The 24,846-nt window shown below is 38.5% G+C and overlaps 1 protein-coding gene across 5 annotated transcripts in view; it reads right to left on the bottom strand.

The window, feature by feature from the left end:
• Positions 1-24,622, bottom strand: part of Slc4a10 (solute carrier family 4 member 10) — a 265,310-nt gene extending 240,688 nt beyond the window's left edge. For 2 of the 5 annotated variants that reach the window (XM_052726361.1, XM_052726367.1), the window contains exon 1: positions 24,250-24,621. In XM_052726361.1, the coding sequence (XP_052582321.1) occupies positions 24,250-24,297 (48 nt within the window). In that variant the 5' untranslated portion in view covers positions 24,298-24,621. Of the gene's footprint in view, positions 1-24,249 lie in introns of all 5 variants that reach the window. The other 3 variants (XM_052726365.1, XM_052726366.1, XM_052726362.1) reach the window with 2 other exon arrangements.
• Between the last annotated feature and the right edge of the window lie 224 nt (positions 24,623-24,846).

Genomic DNA, 24,846 nt, shown 5'->3' with positions numbered 1-24,846 from the left:
GCCTTGCCATAGGTCAAACGGCTTTATTTATCAACCAATCAGAGCAACACATATTCACAGCATATAGAAAGACATTCCCCCATCAAATGATCACATGAGGCACCTGTCTTTGAAAAGAATAGTTTTTTGCAGATTCTGGCTACAACATATAAAGTTGCTATGAACACAGTTGAGCAAGTGTCTTTGTGATATGATTGAGCATCCTTTGGATATATGCCCAAGAGTGGTATAGCTGAGTCTTGTGGTAGATTGATTCCCAGTTTTCTGAGAAACTATCATGCTGATTTCCAAAGTGGCTGTGCAAGTTTGCACTCCCACCTTGCTCCACATCCTCTTTGGCATGAGCTGTCGCTTGTGTTTTTGATCTTAGCCATTCTGACAGGTGTAAGATGGAATCTCAGAATTGTTTTGATTCACATTTCCTTGATTTGCCTTGTTTTCTTAATACTCATGGGAGACCTTTCCTAAACAGAAACAGAGGAGTAGTGGATGGGGGGTGGGGACAGAGTTGGGGGTGGCAGGAGGGACTAGAAAGAGAGGAGGGAGGGGAAACTGCAGCCAGGATGTAAAATAAATAAATTTGTTTTAAAAAGAAAAAAAAAGATAGTTTTACCCTCAACTGAGGAAAACATAATGCATCATTTAAGAGAAGCAGCAGAAAGTTAATGAAATTCAGACACCTTAAGGAATTCTAGTACTAACCTTGCTACTAACTTGTTAGATCATGGTCAGATAACTGAGCCTGAATTTATCATTCTTTTTCCGGAAGATAACAATGTCTGTCTGAATTATTTCACAGAGGGTAGAGACAGAAATAAAATCATGTGTGTGGTGCACTACTGGTAAAGAACTGGAAAGAGCTGCTGCAGAACAGCCACCATGCCGTGAAGCAGAGTTAGTTAGCGCTAGGATGCTGCAGCCAGGACTGCTGGTGAGAAGGTGGTCCACACTCACGTCCTTCACCCCACTGGCCTCATCTATGTGACAGCTGAATGACAGTTAATGTTTGTAACACATAAAAACAGAAAAAGAAATGACCTCTACTCAATTTTTGAAAAAATAAACCAATGTGACAAATTAAATATAAAAATATAAATTTAAAAAACACATTTTAATATTTTTATTTTTTATCTGAGAAAGCCTGCTTTTCTTTTATTCTGTAAGAAAACATACACAAAATCCTCACTACTTAACCATGCTGGGCTTCCATCTTCTTGAGCAGTCTGTTACTAAAGAAATGATTTGTACATTCTAACCTGCCTTCAAACTGGGGTCGCCATTCTCACCACTAAAACCATATGAATTATTTTGTACTAAATGTTCTAATATTTTCATCAAACATAACATTAAAAAGTTACTTTTATTGCTACATTTACATGCATATAATATGAGCTGGACATTGATTTGGACATGTCATCTTGATCATCAATTAATACTTCAAGTTCTTTATGTTTAACTTCTTACAATTTGGACATCAAAATAAATATATTCCTTCACAATTGCCTTGGCAGACTGAAACACCTGAAATTAATATGTTCCAGTGTGTGAAGAATTGTGACACTAATAAATACAATGAACATGCAAATGTCACTGCCTATGGAGCAAGAAGGATATCTGATGAATAACCTAGTTTCAAAGTTAAAAATGAGGAACTGGATTTCTCTACAATGAGAGGGTTCCGACAACAAATTTTGTTACAATCTGTCATTAAGAACATCTTTTATAATCATTCCAGAAAAAGAAAAGGTAGGTTTTTCAAATGCCTTCTCTAAGATCTCTCAGAATAAAAGATATGACAGTCCCACAAGAATAGTACCTATTATAGAGCTATGATTAAATGAAGAAACTTCTTCCAAAGAATGTTGTCATAGAACTCTTCCTACCAAAGATAATGAAAATTCAAGGAACAATACAGATAAAAATTCCATGTAAGGAAGAATTTTAATGAATATGAAATGTTTTTATATCTCAGTAGCTAAGCTTTCCATGAGTACTTGTCTATAAATGAAAAATAAACTATTTGTGGTATTTGTTATGAAAAATTATCCTGAGTGAGATAACACATATGCAAAAAGACAAATATGGTATGTATTCTCTTATACATAGAGGCTAGCTTTTAAGCTTTGAATAGGCATGCTACAATCTGTAGAACCACAAGAGTTAAGTATACACTAAGGGACTGGGAGAAGGGAAGCTCTCCCAAGGAAAGGGAAATAGAATATATAGCTATGGGGTAGAGGGAAGACTGGAATGAGAGGATTAAAGAGAGAGGAAGTGGCAAGCAGGAGGGAAGGGAGGGAATAATGGAAAGGGGCAGGTAACACTAAGGGCCATTACAGGTGTCATGTGGAAACCTGCTACCGTAGAAGCCTCTTTAAAAAAAATTTTATATATAGATATACATATATATGTATATATAGAGAGATATACATATATATTACATATATATGGAATCATTATATATATATATATGGAATCACCAAATAACAAGGGAGGCAAAGCCCCAGTAAGACATCTCTTAACACCAAGTAAAACCTCCAGTGGGTTATATCTGATTGAGTTGTTGGCCAAAAGGGCCCCATGGAAACCCCCAAACAAATCGCACTATTGCCATGTCTGTTGGCTGCTCTCAAAAAAAAAAAATGACAGTAAGTCCCTATTGCTGAAGACAACACCTACATATCTCACTGAACACAGAGAGGTCATGCTGGTGCCAAACTAGAGCCTTCACCACCACCGACTAGAGTTCATGGTACTGCAATGTACTCTGCGTGCTACCAGAGGAGAAAGGTGAACAAAACACAGCTACAAACCTTTGATCTACCATGGCAACCTGCCTGCCTGATAACATTAGTGCAATAGCAGCACAGAACTTGTGGGAAGTAACCGACCATGATCTGATTAGATTTAAGACCCCCTCCAAGAAATGGAATCATGTCCAACACTGCCCGGGTGGTCAAGAACCTGAGACTAGACAGGCCATGGACCCAGAGGAAAACCAGATGCTATTGTCCTGCTAAAGGAGTTTAGCAATAAAATGACTCCTCGATGGGTAGTGGTGGCACACACCTTTAATTCCAGCACCCATAGGCAAAGGCAGACCAATTCTTGAGTTCAAGGCCAGCCTGGTCTACAGAGTGAGTCCAGGACAGCCAGGGCTACACAGTGAAACCCTGTCTCAGGAAAAAAAAAAGACTCCTAACAACATTCTGCTATACCCACAGATCAGTGTTTCATTCAGCCATCATCAGAGAAGCTTTGTCTCACAAGAGATGAAAACTAATACAGAGACACACGACTGGACAATGTGCTGAAAATGAGAGACCTCGGAAAACTTAGTCCTAAATGGGACATCTTCATCAGAGTCCAGGGAGCTATGTAGAAGAGGAGGTGGAAAGATCCTAAGAGCCAGAGGGGATGGAGGACACCAAGGAAACAGTGTCTTCCAGATACACAGGACTAATGCATGTGCGAACTGACAGAGATGCTTACAGGTCCAAGCCACATGGGGCCACAGCACTGAGAGGGGAAGTGGACACAAGCCCCCATCCCTAACACAGAAACTATCCACAATTTTCAACTGTTTGCACACTTAAGGGCAGGCCCCATGCTCAGCCGTAGATGGCCAACATAAAATGAGCTCACTGGTATTTTGGTGTTTTGTCTCAAACTGCTTTGTTTGAACATATTTTATCTTACTGGTCTTTTGCTTATATCACAGTTTCCGATTTTGTGTTTATATGGTGGACAGGGGAGGGGTTGGAGTATATGTGTTTCTAGTGTTTTTTCCTTGTTTTTGTTTCTTTTACAGTTTGTTTTGTTTTATTCAGCTTGGTTTGTTTTATTTTTCCTGCTTGTTTTCGAAAGAGAAAGAATGTGTGGTCTTGGATGGATGGAGAGTTGGGAAGGATCTGGGAGGAAATTCGAGAAGGGAAACCATGATCTGAATATATTACATAAAACTATTTTCAACTTTAAAATGATTTAAAATTTAAAAATATCTGTGGTAATGGTTATGCAAAATTGGTTATGCAGTTAATTTAACTTACAAGCAATAAACAAATCATTTATCAGCCGGGTGGTGGTGGTGCACACCTTTAATCCCAGCACTCAGGAGGCAGAGGCAGGCAGATCTCTGTGAGTTCGAGGCTAGCCTGGGCTACAGAGTGAGTTCCAGGACAGGCTCCAAAGCTACACAGAGAAACCCTGTCAAAAAAAAAAAGGAAAGAAAGAAAAAAGGAAAAGAAATCATTTATCAACTGATTTTAAAATGTTTTCAGTAGTACTGATTACAAAATATAAATTTACTAATATAGACATTTTAAAACATTCTCTTAAATCTCTTTTGATTCATACATAGTTCTTTCCAATCAAGTAATAATAGAGTAGGAAAGAATGAATTTTATTTCTAATGTGTAACTGTGACAACTTTTACAGTTGTTGAGAAATATACTGTGAAAATTACTAACTTAGCTTGATGTTTTCTGCTTCAAACATTGAAATGTCTTCCATTTATCTGTGATTCATAAGTCAAACTAGTAAAAAACAAGGTACAAAGAAAAATTTGTGTTGTTTGATTTTTGGAATCCTGAGTCAATTGTTTAAAGGTGCTACCAAGCAAAACTGAGTTACTTAGAATGAAGAACATCACAATAAAATCTAGCCAGTCTTAAGTGGATTCACTCAGTCTAAACAAAGTACACTAAATTTTTGCCACTATGTGTCGTAGCCTTATTTGACTTTTATCTAACTTGAATCTGAGTCTGGATCTCATGCTTATAGAAGCTTAATAAATCTATCTACTTAGTTCTATTATAAATAAACCAAAAAATAGCACAAACTTGCACAAAAATATTAACTCATACTGCAAGGTGTAAACCTTTGGTTCAATAGCTAAATTTTGCACACATCTCCTATATTTATAGGAGGAGAATTTTAAGCTTTTTTCAAGTACTTACAAGAATAATTTATTTTAAGCTGAAGTATCATATGCATCCTGAAACACAGTGTCACCTTTTTCCTGAGTGATTATCCTTTCCTCAGCCTTAGGGGTAGATGCTTACTAACATTAGGAGGGTTTCACATACAATACAGACCCTTAAAGAGGGAGCTGTATTATGATGAAACTTCTAAACACACACCCAGAGCATGTGATAAATGTTCATTGCTTATTACTTTGACTGGCTCTTGGACTTAAGTTACTTTACTTGGTTTCCAACCAAGTGTTCAGCCAATATAAAATTCTTTAACAATGTTACTTTAAAAAATCATACTTTCTTGAAAATTTGACAATCCAAGCAATGTAGGGTGTTTTCTTGTGCAGACTTTATCCAAGATAACTAAATATGAGCTCTTGTGTCTTTATTCATATAATTTGAACCATTATGAAACTTGGAGAAAAAAATAAAAAGTTGGCCGGGCGGTGGTGGCGCACGCCTTTAATCCCAGCACTCTGGGAGGCAAAGGCAGGCGGATCTCTGTGAGTTCGAGGCCAGCCTGGGCTACCAAGTGAGTTCCAGGAAAGACGCAAAGCTACACAGAGAAACCCTGTCTCGAAAAACCAAAAAATAAATAAATAAAAATTAAAAAAATAAAAATAAAAAGTTAAAAAATAAAATTAACATGAGGTAATCACTAACCTGTATAAAAAAATAGGCAAAATCAAGGTAGGACTAATAAAAAAAATCACATTTCCTTTCTTGAAAATTATTCTTTAAGTGTTTGTTATGATCTATACATATAAAAGTATAGCCCTCACTATATTACAAGGTAATATTATTATAAGAAGTTTATAATATGAAAAATATTACTATTATATCTGTAATTCTTTGCTGTTGTTTGAGAAAGGGTCTTTCTATGTAGCTTTGGCTGTCCTGGAATTCACTCTGTAGGTCAGGGTGGCTACAAACTCACAGAGATCCTCCTGCCTCTGCCTCCCGAGTGCTGGCATTAAAGGCATGCACCACAACGGCTGATTTATAACTGTAAATCTTGACAAAATTACTATTAAAACACTTCACTCTTGAGGTATTGAGAGCATGTAAAAGTATATAAAGTTAAGAGGCAAAAATATTAGATAGTCCCCAAATCCTTCTCATACAGAGATGTCAATAAATAAGGTATTAATACCTGTCCTAACAGATCCTTAATAAGACAATTTACATGTTAACATACCATAACCATTCAACCTTTAGGAATGAAAGATAGGCCCTTCCAATACACAATTGCTTCTGATTATTAAATATTATTTCTGAATTGTTTCTCTCATCACTTGCTATGGAAGCATTAGGTAGGCGATGATTCATTGATTTTCATCTTACTGTGACTTTACTAAAATTTCCATTATAATCTAAGTTGTCTCCAGAATGTTTTCAAAACCAAATTTAATTTTGTTTCATTTGTTATTTTTCTTTGACAAATAATAGATATTGAAGCCTCTTTTTTGGCCAGGTTCTTATTCAATAAAAGATTACCATAAAGGAATTTAATTAACTAAAGGTAGTTAATCAATTAGAATTTCAAACTCATTAAATCACGTGAGTTATTTACATACTAAAGATTATGCAAAATTTCATTAGCTAGGCATTTTTGCAACTAATTTGCTACATATGCAGACACGCTTCTTAAGAGAAATGTATTAGAAACCAAACCTTCTGGGAGGAGCATTATACCCTGTGTAGGGTAACTCCAATTAAATAGTCTTATATGAATAGTCTGTTTATATGAATATATATACATGTAGTGGGTAGCCATTCCAGCTTTGATCTGGAAGTTCCAACCCCCATTGAGGCTTCGGTAATGGTCACACCTACAAGGTGGGGCCAAGAAAGGACTCTGAAGATCCAAGATCTGGATGCACCGGCTCTCTTGGTTCCTGGACCCTGGACACTGGAGGTAGACCAAGCAGAGTTCTCCAGAGAACACCGACGGACTGTGCCACGCCTTTCCCAGACTCTGTAAACTATCCATTCACTTGTAAGTTACCCCACAAAATAAACTTCCCTTTTAACTACGTGGAGTGGCCTTAATAATTTCACCAATATATACATATATATTAGCATGTTTACAAATGGATTTTTCAAGAATCCTTGGTGTTAGTTAGTTAAAAAGCTCAGTGCCAGGTGTGAGATCCCTCACCTCAAGTTATTGTCAGAGGTGTCCCAAAGACTCTTCAAAACAATACAGGTTTTGTTCATTGCTTTTGGTTGCCTACAAGAACTCAGCAGAAAGACCCCTGCTGAAGACACCACACACTTCTGTTTCAGGACATGGAGAAATCAAGATAATACTGACCAGGAAGCTTCTCCCATTTGCTGTTCTTATAGCAGTGTAAGGCACTATGTAGGTGGCTAGGGTGAAAAGTTATCCAGGTGTGAACCCTGTAAGCTACAGTAATGACTGGCACATCAAGGAATGCCCATGGGTTCAATAGTGACACAAATGTTACAGAGGTAACCAACCACTTTCTGATTTAAGGCCTGTTCCATAGAAGAAATACATTCCTGGTACTGTAAATCTGGCCAAGAACCCATAGTTGCAGAACTCACAGGCTCCAGGGTAAACCTAATACTATTATTTTACTGAAGTGGTTTGGTATAAAACTTCTCTCTTAATTTTTATTTTTCTAACCATATACAAGAGCAACTCTTAGACCTCATAAGAGAAGTTTCTTTGTGCAGGGAATGCTCATTAATTCAGAAACTCCACCCCTGAATTATACTCTTAAGAGAGATAGGGAGGCTTAAGAAAATTTAAAATTCTCCTATAAATATAAGAAATGTGTGCAAAATTTAACTATTGAACCAAAGGTTTACACCTTGCAGTTTGAGTTAATATTTTTGTGCAAGCTTGTGCTATTTTTGGTTTATTTTTAATAGAACTAAGTATTAAGCTTCTATAAGCATGAGATCCAGACTCAGATTCAAGATAGATAAAAGTCAATCTTGTTAATTAAAACCTGGATATATGTCTGTTTACTCTGACAAAATAAGTCTTTTGTTATTGTATGTATGAGATACACTTATACATAATCTGTTTGTAATAATTAGCATTATTCCCTAAACTTATAAGAGATTTAAAATTTTAATTGTCAGTGTTATAGACTTATTTTACTAAACAAAAGAGTCTAAATTTTGCCTTATATATATCTTTCATATAATCTGTATCTGTGTCATGATGCTAATTATTTCTTTATAAGTAAGATGCCTCTTAACTATATAAGCCATCTAAAGATTGATATATATTATGTATCTGTAAATCTGTACACAATTACTTAATTTTCAAAATAGTTTAACTATTGTTGGTTATGTTTTCTTATAGCTTACTACTGTCTGTTATGAGACATTTGTGTTTCTTCAAAGTCTTTTAAGTAAACTGCTAACATTCTACAAAAGCACAGATTCTGACAAAGGAACCTGAACAATAATTTTATGATGCTGGGACATTACTCACAAGACAAGCAGGATAAGCCAGGTGTGCTTGACCTAAGAGGCACAAAGGGTTCATTGGTACTGACTTCTTAACATTTGTCACTTACCCTCCACTACAGCATGGATCAAATCAGATCATGCACTGTGAGTCTTTTCCTAGCATCAAGAGACATTGGAGAACCAACTCTTGGAGAGTTAATCAACAATACCTTCAAGTCACTCTGGGCATGGCAGTGCTTACTTGCAATCCCAGGTCTTAGGAAACAGAAAAGGGATGATTGTAAGTTCGAGTCTAGCTAAGCTTCATGATAAGACCCTGACCCAAATCAACAAGATGGAGTTGATTGTTTCAGTCCTTGCAAAATTAACTAAAAACCAAGAGATTATGAAAAGTAGTTCTTATGCATGGCTAGTGGGGTCTCAACGGGGGCGACCCACCTGCGGGAGAGAATGAAAGGGACGGGGAGACACGAAGGAAGACAGCAAGACAGGGTTCTGATCAAGCTGCAAATTTTATTCTCCTCAGCAAGGCTTATATAGCATGGGAGGGTGAGGGGGCAGGAAGGACGGAAGGGGTGTACGATGTGCCCCACGTGCAGGTGAAGGGAGACATACATGCAAGTCGTGAGGCTGCAGGGTGTTGTGCTAGGTGGTAAGGTCACTGGTCAGGGCCCATTGTTCTGTTGCTATGCTACCTGACCTACCTGACCTGTTCTTTATCTTTGGGGGCATCTGGTTTAGGGCCTGTGGCTTGTTCTCTGGCCTAGCTAGTACTTTTCCATGGTTCATGTTTGGTCCCTGACATCAGATCACCTTACATGTAAAGACTGAAGCCCAAACAACGATGAGCAGGACTACAACTTGACTAGTACTACTTTAACCTAGACCCTCTACTTAAACTTTAATCTCATTGCAGGACCCCTAAGATTTGGGGGTTTCCCTGGAATCTCTTATTTTTTTTCCCAATGTGGCCACATTGAACAAATCACTTTTTCTGCATTTTATTTTTTTTAATTTTTTACTCATTTTATATACCAACCATAGATCCTCCTCTCATCTCTCCTCCCCCTCCCTCACCCTTGCATTCCCCCCATCCCCCATGCCCTCGTCCAAAAGGGTAAGTCCTCCCATGCAGGGGAACAGCAAATCCTGGTACATTCAGTTCAGTCAGGACCAAACCACCCCCCCACCCCCAACCCGCATCAAGGGTGAGCAAGGTGTCCGATCATAGGTAATAGGACCTGAAAGCCAGCTCACTGCATTCTAATTTTTAAAAATAAAATCATAAACACTTCAAAAAGTGTTCAACATCATCAGCCACCAAGAAAATGCAAATAAAAAACTACTTTGAGACAACATCTCACCCCAGTCTCAAGAAATCAAATGATAATTGACTTAATGGTCTTTAATCACAGCATTTGCAAGTCAAAGGCAATAGTATCTCTGTGAGTTTGAGGCCATTCTGACCTTCATATTGAGTTTAGGGCCAGTCATGGCTACAAAAGGAGACTCTATTTCATAAGAAAGAAAGAAAGAAAGAAAGAAAGAAAGAAGGAAGGAAGGAAGGAAGGAAGGAAGGAAGGAAGGAAGGAAGGAAGGAAGAAAGAAAGAAAGAAAGAAAGAAAGAAAGAAAGAAAGAAAGAAAGAAAGAAAGAAAGAAAGAAAGAAAGAAAGAAAGAAAGAAAAAAAAACTAAGTAACAAATGTTGGTGAGGATGTGGGGGAAAAGCAGCCCTTATTCACTGGTATAGCCATTGTAGAAATCAATGTAGAGATTATTCAAAAATGCTAGAGATTGAACTACCATCTGGCTCAGCTAGTCCACTCCTGGACAAAACCCCACAGGATGCTAGATCCAATGATGCTGCTCTTTTCATAACAGCTAGAAAACAGAATCCACCTAAATGCCAATCAACTGATAGTGAATGTGGTATATATACACAACTGAAATTTTGTTCAGTTGCAAAAGAAAATGAAATTATGAAATCTGCAGGTAAATTCCTAAAACTGAAAACTTATATTGAGGTAGGTACTGAAAGCATGATAAATGCAGCATGTTCTCTCTTATATGGGGATCCTAACCTCAAATTGCTAACTTGTGTGTTCCACTTGGGCCTATAGGGGCCAGGAAATTAGAAAGAGGCTATTGGGAGGAAGATTTCTTAAGGAATGGAGGGAATAGAATAGGTACTATGAGAGTAGAAAAGGAGAGGAAAGTTTTAATCAGGGAGGAGGTAGAGGAGACAGGGGAGATAAGATGGGGGAAGGTAAGCCAAAACGAAAGTGGTATGAAAAAAAAATCATATGGAAACTTCTTATCTTGTAACCAAATGAAAAACTACAGTTAATTTTTACATATTATATAATTATACACCATCCCTTTCAAGGATCAGGTAATATTGTTGGAAGACAGAACAGAAAAAAAAAATGAAAGAGTCAGAATATAGGGAAAAAGGCTGAAAAATGTCATCTCCTGGGCAAGACACAGTCATAGCAATCATGAACTCACAAGCAGCTTTACTCATAATAGCCAGAACCTGGAAACAACCTAGATGTCCCTCAACCAAACAACGGATAAAGAAAATATGGTACATTTACACAATGGAGTATTGCTCAGCTATTAAAAACAGTGACATCATGAAATTTGCAGGCAAATGGATGGAACTGGAAAAAAATCATCCTGAGTGAGGTAACCCAGACCCAGAAAAATAAACATGAAGGGGACATTAGCTGTAAAGTAAAAGATAATCATGCTGCAGTCCACAAACCCACAGTGACTAATCAACGAGGGGGACTAAGAGGGGATGCAGGGAACTCCCTGGGAAGGGGTAATGGAATAGATTTCGAGGGTGGACTGGGGGCAGGTGGGGTTGGGGTCAGGAAGGATCAAGTAGGGGTGGAGGGAAAGAGAAAACACCGGGAGAAACGACTGGTAAGCATTTCAGGAGTGAGGTGGAAACCTAGTGCAAATGGAAACTCCATGAAATCTATGAAGGTAACCCTATCAACACTCCTAGGACTGGGGGACACAGCCTGAACCCACCATCTTCTGTAGCCAGGAAAGGCCTCAAGTGGAAGGACTGGGACACCAATCCAGCCACAAAGCCTTTGACCTACAGTGTGTCCTGCCTGAAGAGTTTTCTGAGACCAGAATCGTCATCAAAAGGCCAGAGAGTCTTCATCCAACAATTCATGGGAACAGATGCAGAGTCCCTCCTGCAGAGGAAGGGGAGGAAGGATCGAAGGAACCAGAGGGGACAGGGATACCACCACGAGAACACAGCCCACAGAATCAACTGACTGGGACTCATCAGGGCTCACAGAGATCAGGAAGCCTGTAGGGGGTCTGACCTAGGTCCTCTACATATACATTATGACTAAGTAGCTTGGTCTTCTTGTGGGATTCCTAAAAGTGGGAGTAGGAGTTGTCTCTGACTCTTTTGCCTGCTTAAGGGACCCTTTTCCTCCTACTGGATCACCTAGTCCAGCCATGATATGATGGTATGTGCCTGGTATTACTTTTTAATTAAAAAAAAAAGATTGATACATTAGATATACATAAGAAAGCATCCATCAATAGCGAGGCATTGATGGAGTAGGAGTTCAAGGCTCTTCTTCTCGATACTGAACTATTTGTTACTAATAGATTCAGGGAGAGGGAGTCATTGCCACTAGTTGTGTATGCACTAATGATGCCACCAGGAGCAAACAATTAGCTACAATTCCATGGTCACATAGATTTCCCTAGTTAACCTAAATGGGTCACAAACAAAGACAAAAGTAACGAACCTGGGAAAGGGACCGACAGCAATGATTCAGTGCTAGGCACAGTCAACCACTGACCTGTATTCACTGCCCTCTTTTTTTTCCTTTTAACTTTTTTTTTAAAGACAAGTCTCACTAAGACACCCTAGCTGGTCTTGAACTTACTATGTAGCACAGGCAGGTTTTGAATTTGCAATCCTCCCCTCAGCATCCCAAGTAGCTAGAATTACAAGCCTGAGCCCCCAGGCTCTCAAGTGGCCTAGATCCTACATTTTATAGTTGGGAATAAGAGAAATAGAAAAATCACCATGCAGGAAATAATAAAATACTTACTACAGGAAATATTTACCATGAGGATGCTAAAGCTTGAAGGAAGCACATTTGCATATCTCAAAGGCTCTCCAGGATTTTATGACAAAAGGAAAGCTTTTTTTACTTGTTGTTCCAAAAGCTAAGAATTGCCTCCACAATCAAGGTTAACGGCACCAAATACAAGAGGTCATGTGTCAAGTGATATGAGGCATAGAAAAGGGAACATCACCTCCATGGTATTAATGACCAAAAATTTACAAGTTGAATCTTATTATAAAATCCTCAAACAAATGCACAATAAGAAATAAACAGCTGGGCAGTGGGCCAGCCTGGGCTACAGGTGAGTTCCAGGAAAGGCTCCAAAGCTACACAGAGAAACCCTGTCTCAAACCCCCCCCCCAAAAAAAAAGTAAGAAAGAAAAAAGAAGAAAAGAAATAAACAGTTTTTTGTTTTGTTTTGTTTTAAGACACAAAGTTGGGTGGGAAGAAAGGTTTGGGGATCTGGAAAAGAATAGAGGGAGGAAGGGTGAACTTAATGAAAACTCAATGCACAAAATTATAAAAAATAATAATAACAGTAATATCTTTAAGTGACCTATATACGTCAAAAGTGTCAAGGTCACAAATTAGAGAAGATTAAAGAGGTGTGATATGTAATTTCTAAATTATGTATTAAACACATTTAAATAATAGAATATTTGTAGGAAAATTGGTGATGTATTTTTAAAAATTTTACTGTGGAACATGTGTGCTGTGTGTGCTTGTGTGTGCAGACCAGAGGTCAGTTCAGATGTCTTCTTCAGTTGTTCTCCCCCTTTTTTCAGACAGGGTCTCTCTCTGAACCTGAAACTCACCAATCCTGCTAGACCAGCTAGCCAGTGAGCACCTAGGAGTCTGTCACTATCTCTCTAGCCCTGGGATGCCAGGCACAAGTCACCACAGCTAACTTCTTCCACGGGGACTGGAGAGCCAAATTCAGGTCCTCACACTTGTACAGCAAGCACATTACCAACTGAGCCATCTTTCTTCCACAGTCCTGGTGATAGGTTAAATAAGGATGTAATGCCAATAATAATAGCAGCAAGCATAGTTACTTGTCATTAGTCTAAAGAGTATCAAATATATATGTATTTCACTAACTCTCACAAATCTTCAAGGTAGATACTATTAAGTTTTCCTGTTTTACTATAAGAAGAGTAAGACATTAACATGTAGCTAAGTTATCAACGTTGGCATAACTTCTAATCAGAACAGCTAGCACCATCCAACCCAAAGATCTAGCTCTTCATTAATGTCACTAGTATTGCTGTCTAACAAATTATTTATGGAACATTTAAGAAATTCAATGCGCCGGGCGGTGGTGGCGCATGCCTTTAATCCCAGCACTCGGGAGGCAGAGCCAGGTGGATCGCTGTGAGTTCGAGGCCAGCCTGGACTACCAAGTGAGTTCCAGGAAAAGGCGCAAAGCTACACAGAGAAACCCTGTCTTGAAAAACCAAAAAAAAAAAAAAAAAAAAAAAAAAGAAAGAAAGAAATTCAATATACTTGGCTATGTGACAGTAGCACAAAGTCACCTAAAACGGACAGCTTCAAAGAGAGTAAAACCCACTGAAACAGGATGTAAATATTATGTATGCACATACAAATGTAATACTAATATATTCCTAATGAAGAAGTCACATAGCTAAACATTATGTAATAAATGCTAAATAAGGAAACATGAGAGTGAGGATTTCATTTACTACCTATTGGGATTTATATTTTAAAAGTCTCTGTTTTGGCGATTATCCTCTCCCCTACTGTCCTTTCGGGAATCTACCAGAACTAGACAATAAGACTATACTGCTGAAGACACCACCTCCTTGGATAACAGGACATGGAGAAATCAAGCTGGTCTTGATCTAGAAAATTCCTGTCTACCAGATAGCATTCATGGTGCTGGAAGGTGCTAGGCAGGCTACTAGGAGAGAAAAGTCATCAACAGACTTACCCAGTTGTGAACCCTGCTAACTACGAAAACACCAGACCTGTCAAGGCATGCCCATCAGTGCAATGGTGACATAAAGGTTATACAGTAGCCCACCACTTCCTGACTCACTTAAGGCCCACTATACAGGATAAAACTCATAGCTGGAGCTGGACTCTGGCCAACAGCCCATGGCTAGGGAGGGTACAGACACAGGGAAACACTTACTATGATTACTTTACTAAATGGACACAGCACCAAACTGCTCTCTAAATAGCTGTCTCTGTGTCTATAGATTAGCGCAGCTCTCAGTCCTCATCAGAGAAGCTTCCTTTTGCAGCAGGTTTAAATTAACATAGAGACACACACCTGGTCAGAGTCCAGAAGATGAGTGATTGTTGGGTGCTTAGGCCTACTTCAGCCATCTATACCACACCCCTTACCTGTGTGACTAGAGAACACTAGAATAGAGCAGAGAGATTCTAACAGCTGGAAGTTAGTACTTTACAGAATCCTCTCAATTTGTGCTGCCCATGCCCTTCTGGTGTGGGGCTGCCATTAGTTCCTCACCTATGGGTTGGAATGTGGGATTACTTCTCCCCTTCATGCTGGGATTTTGTCTGGCCTCAAACCCAGAGATCTTCCTGCCTCTGCATCCTGAGTGCTGGGATTAAAGACATGTGCCAACACATTGACTTCAGAAACGTCATTTTTCATTCATTTATTTTTAAAAAATTTTATTTGTGTATAATACACATCACCTAATGTTCTCATTTTAAGTATGCAATTCAATGAAGATTTTTTTAGTAAATTTATAGAGTAATTGTAGCAGACTTTTTCTTTTAGGTCTCTACCTAGCTCCTAAATCATGACACAGAGACTTGTTATTAGTTATGAATGCTCATCCTAGCTTAGGCTCATTTCTGGCTAGCTCTTGTAACTTAATTTAACCTGTTTCGCTTCATCTACCTTTTGCCTCGGGGCTTTTTACCTTTCTTTCTGTATGTCTTACTTTCCTGCTTCCTCCAGTGTCTGGCTGGCTGGTGGCTGCCTAGTTTCTGGCCCTGGGTATGTCCTTCTCTTTCTCCCTCATTCTCTTCTTTTCCTTCTCTCCTCTCTTGAGTCTAGATTTCTCCTCCTGATTGTTCTCTCTGCCCACCAGCCCCACCTATCCCTCTCCTGCCTAGCTATTGGCCATTTGGCTTTTTATTAGACCAATCAGTTGCCTTAGGCAGGCCAGGTGAAACAAATGTAACATATCTTATATGGTTAACAAAGGCAGCATAAACAAATGTAACGCACTTTTACACAGTTAAAGTAATATCACTGGGCATGGTGGTATGCACCTTTAATCCCAGCACTGGGGGGGGGGGGGGAGAGGCAGAAGGATCTCTGTGAGTTCAAGGCCAGCCTGGTCTACAAAGTGAGTTCCAGGACAACCAGGGCTGTTATAGAGAGAAACACAGTCTCAAAAAGTCAAAAAAAAGGTAATATTCTGCAGCATAAACAAATGTGACACATCTTTGCCTAGTTAAAATAATATTCCACAAGTAATGTGACTGTCACTGTAATCTAATGTTGTTTCAAAACATTTTAATGCCCAACCCAAAATTTCTTTCAAGCCAAACAAAATCCCAGCATGAAGGGGAATAATTCCAAATTCCAACTCATAGATGAGGAACTAATGGCAGCCCCACACCACAAGTATATGGGCAGCACAAATTAGAGAGGATTTCTGTAAAGTATTCTCAAACTTCCAGCTCTTAGAATCTTTTATTAGCTTTGAAGGAATGTAATTACTTTTTAATTAGATGAAATATTTTCCAACTTTAGGTAAGTACTCATTATGTATGTGAAACTCGGTAAGTTCCTCATATCTCAGAGCCTCAATTCCCATCTGTGAAGATGGAAGACATTAGCAACATTTCAGGAGTACCATGAGGATTTGAAGAATTTGTACCTATGAGCCTGAAATAATATCTAGAATTGCCTCATAAAGTTTACCTAAATACCATTTCAATGTGCCATTCAGATAGTGCCACTGTGCTAAGTCAGGACTATATAATAATATAGAGCATGCTGAACAAAGAATCAAAAGATTCAGGTACTAGATTGAGCTCTCACTATTAACGATCAGAAATGGTATGTCCGTAAACATATTTCCTTATGTCTTTCAATTTCAGGTTCATCATCTGTAAATCAAGAAACTAGTCTGCTAGGCATGGTGGCACATGCCTCTAATTCAAGCACTCAGGAGACAGAGAAAGGAGAATCACTGAGTTTGAGGCCAGCCCAGTCTATAGAGAGAGTGCAGGCCAGCCAGGGCTATATATATATATATAGTAAGATCCTATCTCAAAAAAAATGGGGGGACTAGTCTAAACTCTAACTTCTAGTTTATTTCTACACTCCTCTTACCAAAAATATAAGAATCTATAAAGAAGTTGTATCAATGATTCTACAACAAAAAGCACCATGATACCCCGGGCAAATTCAAATAAACTGTTAAGGAATAAATTATACAACGTCTAAAATTTCAAGAAAAAGAAACCGAGTCAGTTTTGTGAGGTTAGCATTACCCTAATAGGAAAACTAAATAAGTACATCTGTTTAAAAAAAAGAGGGGGGGAGGAGGGAGGGAGGGAAGAAGAGAGAAAAGAAGGATAGAGAGAAAGGGGAGGGAAGGAAGGAAGCTACAGACCAATATCTCTTATAAACATCAAGAGATCTTTAACATAAATCCAACTCCTTTTCATGATAAAAATCCAATAAACCAGGGACAAAGATGAACTTTCTCAGGTCAATCAAGAGCAACTACAACGTTCTACAGCTATATCACACTTCATTATGAGAAACTCACAGCTTCCAGCTTAGACCAGGAACAAGGCAAGGATGTCCCCTCTCACTCCTATTATTTTAACACTGCCGTAACTACAATAACATTAAAGCAAAAGAAAGAGAGAAATATAGATTGGAAAGGAAGAAATAAAAATTTTCTTTATTTGGAAACAAAATAATTGTTTATGTAGAAAATCCTAAATAACCAACAAAAAGTCCTCCTGAAGATAATACATACAGCAAAGTGAAAGATATAAGATGTACACAAAAATTAATTGTTGTCAATTGAAATTTAAAACATATTAACATTTACATTGATGCCAAAAATACTTATGTATAAATGTAACAAAATACATACAAGGTCCATTTAAGGAAGAGGAAAAACACTGACAAAATAAATCAACTGACTAAATAGAGAAACACTGCATGTCCATTAAGAGGAAAAGTCATGTTCTAGACATCTGTGTTGTGGGATATTTGTACACTGTGTAAAGACATATTGCTGTGATTGGTGTAATAAAAAGCTGAATGGCCAATAGCTAGAGAGAAAGTATAGGCTGGACTTCTGGGCAGAGAGAGAGAGAAACTGGGAGAAGGAATCTAGGCTCATGATTTTGCCAGCAGACTCAGAGCAAGTCGGATGTGCTGTTCTAAGAAGAAGTAACCAATAACTGAACCACATGATAGAACACAGAGTAATAGAAACAGGTTAATTAAGTTATGAGAGCTAGTTAGAAAAAAGCCTAAGCTAAGGCCAAGCTTTAATAATTAATAATAAGTCTCCGTGTTGTTATTTGCGGGCTGGTGGTCCAAAGCTAGTCTGACAAGAATGCTTGCTACACATCTGTTCTTCCAAAACTGATCTTCAGATTCAATGCAATCACAAGCAAGAGAAAACGAGTAAATCATCTTACAGATATCAGTAAACCGATCCTATGTTTTTGTAGAGAGGGAATAATCCTCAAAAGACTTTTTTTTGAAGAAGAGTAGTAAATATAAAGGACTGGCAGCACTCAATATCAAGACTTACAACAAAGCTACAACAATATATAAAGTAGATTGAGAAAGCAGAAGAGAGACCACAAAGAGACCTACAGCCATATAGAGTCTATTATGCCTGATCTTTGACAAAAGAATAAGGCAATACAATGTAGATAAATGACAATCTTGGTCAACAGAACTCTGGAACATCTAGATATCCATATACCAAAAAAAATTAATTTCAACATATACTTAACATACTTCAGAAAAAAAGTAACTCAATATGACTCAGAAATTTAAAAAATACAAAACTATAAAACCACTAGAAGATAACATAGGAGAAAAATCTAGATGACCCAGGATTTACAGTGACTGTTTAGATAATAACAACAAAAGCATGCACAAAATATGAGCAAGTTCAAGCCAGACAAAATCCCAGCATAGAGGCAGAAAGGTGGAACAAAAAATCCTACCACTGACTGAAGAGTGTCAATATACACTCATCAGCCAAAACAGAATATACCATTCTGTTGGTATAGTCTGTAGCTGATAAAAGTGGCTATATATGTAGACAGGAAAAAAGGTGTATGGAAAACCTCTGCATCTCCTACTCAATATCACTGTGAACGCAAACTGCTCTAAAAATATAAAACCTATTCAGAATTAATATTGTGAAAATTCTCTACTATCAAAACCTACCCATAGATTCAAGGCAATTTCCATCAAAAACTTTAATGTAACTCTTCATAAATAAAGCATAAGAGACTCACCCACAAAAGTCAAAGCAATCCTGAGAATAAAATGCAATGCTAGAGAGTCACAGAATCTAAACTCAAATCATACTACAGAGTCCATCATGACAAAAAAAAAAAAAACAGCATGATACTGGCACAAAAGAAGACATATAGCCAAACAGAACAGAGTAGAGGACCCAAAAATAAAGCCAAAGTGCTACATCCATCTAATTATTTTTAAAGGTGAAAAAAAAAACTTTGCATGAAAAAAACCAGCCTATTAACAAATGGAGTTTGGAAAACTAGATATCCACATGTAGAATGAAGTGAGAATAATGTTAAAATAATGAACTTAGATCTGTATCTCTCAGACCATACCACCCCCCAAAAAAATTAACTCAAGATGGGCCAAAGACTTTAGGATAAGATTTGAAAACTCAGAATGCCTGTAGAAAAGTGTAGGGAAGATACTTCAAGATAGAGACTTTAGCAAGGACTTTCTGAGAGGGAAACTAATGCAATAGTCCCTAACTCCAAGAACTGAAGAAAGGGATTGCATGACATTGACAAGCTCCTTCACAGAAACAACAGAGTGAAGAGACAGCCTTCAGAGCCAAGAAAATCACTGCTAGTTCTGTATCTGACAACAAATGAATATACAGGGAGGATACACATAGAACCCAAACAATAAAGTACCCCAAACCTCAATCACTCGGTCAATAAACAAATCAGCAAACGAACACAACAGACAGTTCTTAATAGAGACATATGACAACATGTTCAACATCCCTAGTCATGAGGAAAATGCAAAGCAAAGCTAAACTGAGATGCTGCCTCACTCCAGTCAGAACAGCTATCACAAAGACTGCTGCATATAGCAAGTGCTGCTGAGGGGATACAGGAAGAAAGGAACCACTGTGCACTACTGTTGGGAACATAGACTTATACAGCCACACAGAAATAAGTATGGAGATGCAAAATAACTTAAAAATATAATTACCATATTATCTGGCTATAACGCTCATCACTATCTCCTCAAAGGAATCTAAGTCAGCATACCACAAAGATACCCACATATCCATGTTTACTGTAGCATCACTCATAATAGCATGATATGGAGCAATCTGGTTGTCTACCAACAGATGTATAGATAAAATATGTGATATATCTAAAAATGGAATTTTTAGTTGCTAATAAGAACAAAATTGCATCATTTGCAAAATCCAATAAAACACTGTGTATGTGTGTGACATGAATGTAGAAAATTAGAGAAGAGGATGTAGATTAATGACAGAGAAGGAAGAAGAGAGGATAAAGAGAGAATAAATATAAGGAAAGTACATTACATATATTTATATCTATATATGTAGATTTCATAGTAAACCCCATTATTTAGTATGCTCATATAAAATATAAAGTCTATTAAAAATGTCATAAATGGTATATTATAAATGAATTATTCCTTGTTTCTAAAGAAAAATAACATACCCCAAGGAAAGCACGAGGTCATTTTTATGACATAAGCTGTAAGCCAGGTGTGATGGTATATATTTGCAACCCTAGTTCTTCCAGTGCTGAGGCAGAGAATTGTCATGAGGCCAGTCTAGATTGCAGAATAAGACTCCATTTGATAAAAAAGAAAGTATTAAATCTTCAAGTTACATTTCTTTTCTCTAAAAAATGTAACAAAGGACTGGGATGTGGTTCAATAGTATTCAATAGTAAAGTGCTTGTCTCGATGTGTAACTTCCTAGATTCAAGTCCCTGCACGTAGATACATAAGAAATCTCAGCTAACATTTACTGCACAGCCTGACAGAGACAGCATGTGAAGAGCCAAATGGTCTTATACCTTGTAAGATAGGAGAAGAACTGAGTTGAAGTTCCTTTGGACACAAAGGTTGGAAGTGGTACTCACATTTCTTCATTCACACTCAGAACATTGTAATGCACTTCTGTCTGTGTAGGTACAGTTTCGATTTCTAAAGTAACCATCATCAAAGGCTAAACTAAAATGATATCATGAATATATCACCATGTCTTCTGATTATATTTAGATTGCCACCTTGGCCCAGATTTTTCCTTTACATTTTAAACTATCCCTCTTCCTTAATCTGACCTAAAAATTTTTAACATAAACTTAATACATGTATAGTTTAGATTTTCCCACCCTTCCTCACAACCTTAGCACCCTATGTATATATTTATTTCTATAGTTTACCTTTCTAGAGTAGCTTTTCAAGTAAAAATTAAGATTGATTTCTTATACTACATCTTCCTATGTAGTAATGTGTAACAATTTCATTTCAAATTAAAATTATAATTTAGATTATGACTCAAACTAAATAGAACTATTACTTAGCCAATCCATGTTCTCTTTTTCTAACTTTTTCCACTCCCTAATATAATTTTATAGAAAATTTTTGTAACTTCCTTTCTGCAAATAAAATAATGAAGTTGGACATTTGGAAAATGTAAATAAACACAAAAAGATGCTAAATTCCACCATCCATTCCTATATGGTCCCAATTGCATTTAAAATGTGGCCTTTGACCCCTGAGACAAATCGGTTGGTAAAGGTGCCTGCTGTCAACCGGATGGACCTGAGTTCTTTCACCCTCAAGGACCCATGATGAGAGGAGAGAAATGGCTCTTAGAGCTGTCCTCTGGCCTCCACACAAGCACCATGGCGTGCAAAGTGACACCCCACACACAGAGAAACGAATGAATGAATAGAAATCAATTACATATACCATATACCACAGCCTTCCCATTGTTCACTTGTGGAATGTAAGACCTCAGTCTTCCAAGGTTACAGAAAAAATTCACAGCAGTGTCAGGTTTGGGCACAGGATGTTCCTAAATAAGTTTGTCACATTGCCTCTCAGATCATTGTTTGCAAAGTCATCTGATGGGTTTTCTAAAATGAACTCCAAAGCTACTGCTTTCTCTTTCTATACGTATACATGAAGAGCTCAGAAACTGATTGTAGTAAGCAAGTTTTAGAAGATCTCTATTCTAGTCTTGGCTCCCTTACTATGTATAACCTTCAACATTCTGTTTAGACTCCACGTGCTTCAATTGATTGTCTTCAAACTGAAGATAATAAAAACTGCTTCACATAGCACATATGACCTTCTTTAAAAATTAAAGCAATTGGAGAAGTTAAAAACACTATACAAATGTAAAATCAGGCCAAAAATTCGCCATTTTCCTAATTTCTTAGGCTTATATATTTATAACATATTGCTAACATGATTCTGCATGACCATTAATATACAGCTATTCTATACTAGCCATCAGTGCCCAGGAAATGCAAACTTTTAAATATGGCTGTTAAATCTTTCTACCAAACATTGTAGATCTTCTTTCCTAGCCAAACTTTTATGTCCCTTTGCTCTTTTAAGTCACAAACCCGTTGCCCTTCTAGCCTAGCAATGTCATCCATTTCTAAATTCCTCCAGATAATCCTCATTTGGTCTTAAATCCTTTAACTGTTCCCACCAAGTGACAATCCATAAGCCACATCAAACTGGCCTCAGCCTGCTTTTCTAGGACAAGTCCCAGCCCCCACGAACCCCCCTGACACAAAAGGGATTTTTTTCCCTCTATATTTAATCTTTCCTAAATCTCTATCCTGTAATTCCTGGCTATAGTTCCTCCCTGTCGTTTATAGACCAACAGCTCCTGGTATCATTAACACTATTTATTCTGAGTAACCACAGAACCATAATTTATGTTATCTATTCGAGTTAAGGGGGAACACAAATCTTTTACTCATTTTTTCAAAACTACACACACACACACACACACACACACACACACACACAAAATGGCTCTAGCTTTAAGCAGGCAGGCTAACTGACATACTTCTTTTTTCCCCTCTCTGACACTGCCCTTGCTCTTAATTTAGGTTCTGTTCTTCCCACCTCTCTGCTCCCTCCCTATCCAAACCTGGCGTCCTGGGGAGCACTGGGCATGCTCAGTAGCCACAGTTGATGCAGGAAGCAACCCGGATCTTTTTTGCAGCATTACAGCCTGGCTGGAGCCAAAGGCCCTAAATCAGTGGCCCAGAAATTGCTCTATCCTCCTATGATATCATTTAGCTGTGTGTTTGAAGGATGGGTATGGATTTGGAAATAGACAGTTTGTCGCGGTCCTGGTCTGCAAGGTGGGTCACAACTGAACCGCTAAAAAACAGCCGCTTCTGTGGTTTGGTGCTGCGGAGATTTCTACTGTTCTGAACCATGATCACGCTGATAGAAGGCTAGGAACTAACGTTTGGCATCTCTGCTTCATCAAGTAAATGCTGACCCGCACCCTCCTCCATGCTGCCCTTAAACACAGCAACATGAGCTGCCCCGGACTAAAAAGGATGTTGCCTGAAATCCAAAGTCTGTGTGCCAGACAGAAGGATTGTGTAGAAGACAGGCAAATCAATCACTCCAAAAATTAAATTTAAGCAGGCGGCTAAAGGACCCAGCGATAAACAGATGGGCTAATTCCAAGTGACAGTTTAGCAACCTTTCAGACACTCAAATGTGAATAGTATGCCTGTCTCCCAAAAACCTATACCTTCTACATAAATGAACTGTGATACACTTCCCCTTGAGAAAGACACTGACAGTTCTCCCTCCCTCCCTCTCTCTCTCTCTCTCTCTCTCTCTCTCTCTCTCTCTCTCTCTCTCTCTCACACACACACACACACACACACACACACACACACACACACACACACACACGATCTTTTTTCCCTGTTTTCTGAGGAGACTAAATCTCTAGATTCACAACAGCAGCAGATTTCCTCACCCCACTGTCTGAGGATGGAGCACAGGGAAGAAATGTCTCAGGGCTAAAGAGGATAAAGGGGGGCTTCTTTATAGGGGCTTGGGCCAGCACTGCAAAGCCTCAGAAACAGAAAGATAAGCAATAACAGGCAGGGAGAAAGACACACAACTGCCCCTGCTACTAAAGGCTAGCCATTTCTTCAAACAGCAACAAACATGAGACATTTCATCACCATGCTGCATCCATATTGAGAAGGGGGGGGAGCATGTGCTCCGTGCTTTAAGCATTTCAGTCTCCGGAGATGGGAGGAGACCCTGTCCATATGTTGTGGGAGCTCTCCACCACCCCAAAAGTGCACTCTCCCAGCACCTAGCAGCGCGCCACTTGCCTGACAGGTTCTGCGGCAAAGCGGTTAAGCTGACGCAGGTTGTCTCTTACCGTGGGCAGCAGCGGCTCCATTTGGGCTCCCTGGTCTTTAATGTCCATGTTCTGTAACACCTCTGGAAAAAGCACCTTGCTCTGCAGTGTCTCCGGTGTCTTACACTCAGCCCGGCACTCGCTCTGCTTAGTATTCGGATCAGGTAGCTCTGAAGCAGGAGGCAACTGCACACTCCAACTCACCAGAGTCACATGGCTCCTACTCACTCGGGCTGCTGGCCAGGTTTTGCACGGACTGCCTTGGATCCTTGGGCCGGTAAGAAAGATCCCCAAAGCCCTGAATCACTGCCCACACCTGGATACTTGTATAAAGTACAGCCGACAACGCTACAAGTGCAAAGGACATTCAAAATTTTGCCTGAGATGCTAACTTCTTACACAGATGAGTCTGGCCTCTAACCAGCTCAGTCTCATTTTGACACCTTGAAGCACTCGTTGCATTTCAGAATCCCATAGGAAATAACAGTTCAGACACGATGATGTCAGCACAATAGGAGTTCTCTCACCTGTTATCATTTAATAAGATATTTGATGTATTATGATCTCATAATTATATCAGTGAGCTTGAACTATTCACTAGTTTAAAATTGTCAATTA

This window comes from Peromyscus californicus, unplaced genomic scaffold, assembly GCF_007827085.1.
Source record: "Peromyscus californicus insignis strain IS unplaced genomic scaffold, ASM782708v3 Scaffold_7__1_contigs__length_154581171, whole genome shotgun sequence".
NCBI lineage: Eukaryota > Metazoa > Chordata > Mammalia > Rodentia > Cricetidae > Peromyscus > Peromyscus californicus.
The sequence above is the reverse complement of the archived record's forward strand: the minus strand, read 5'-3'. Positions and strand labels throughout refer to the sequence as shown.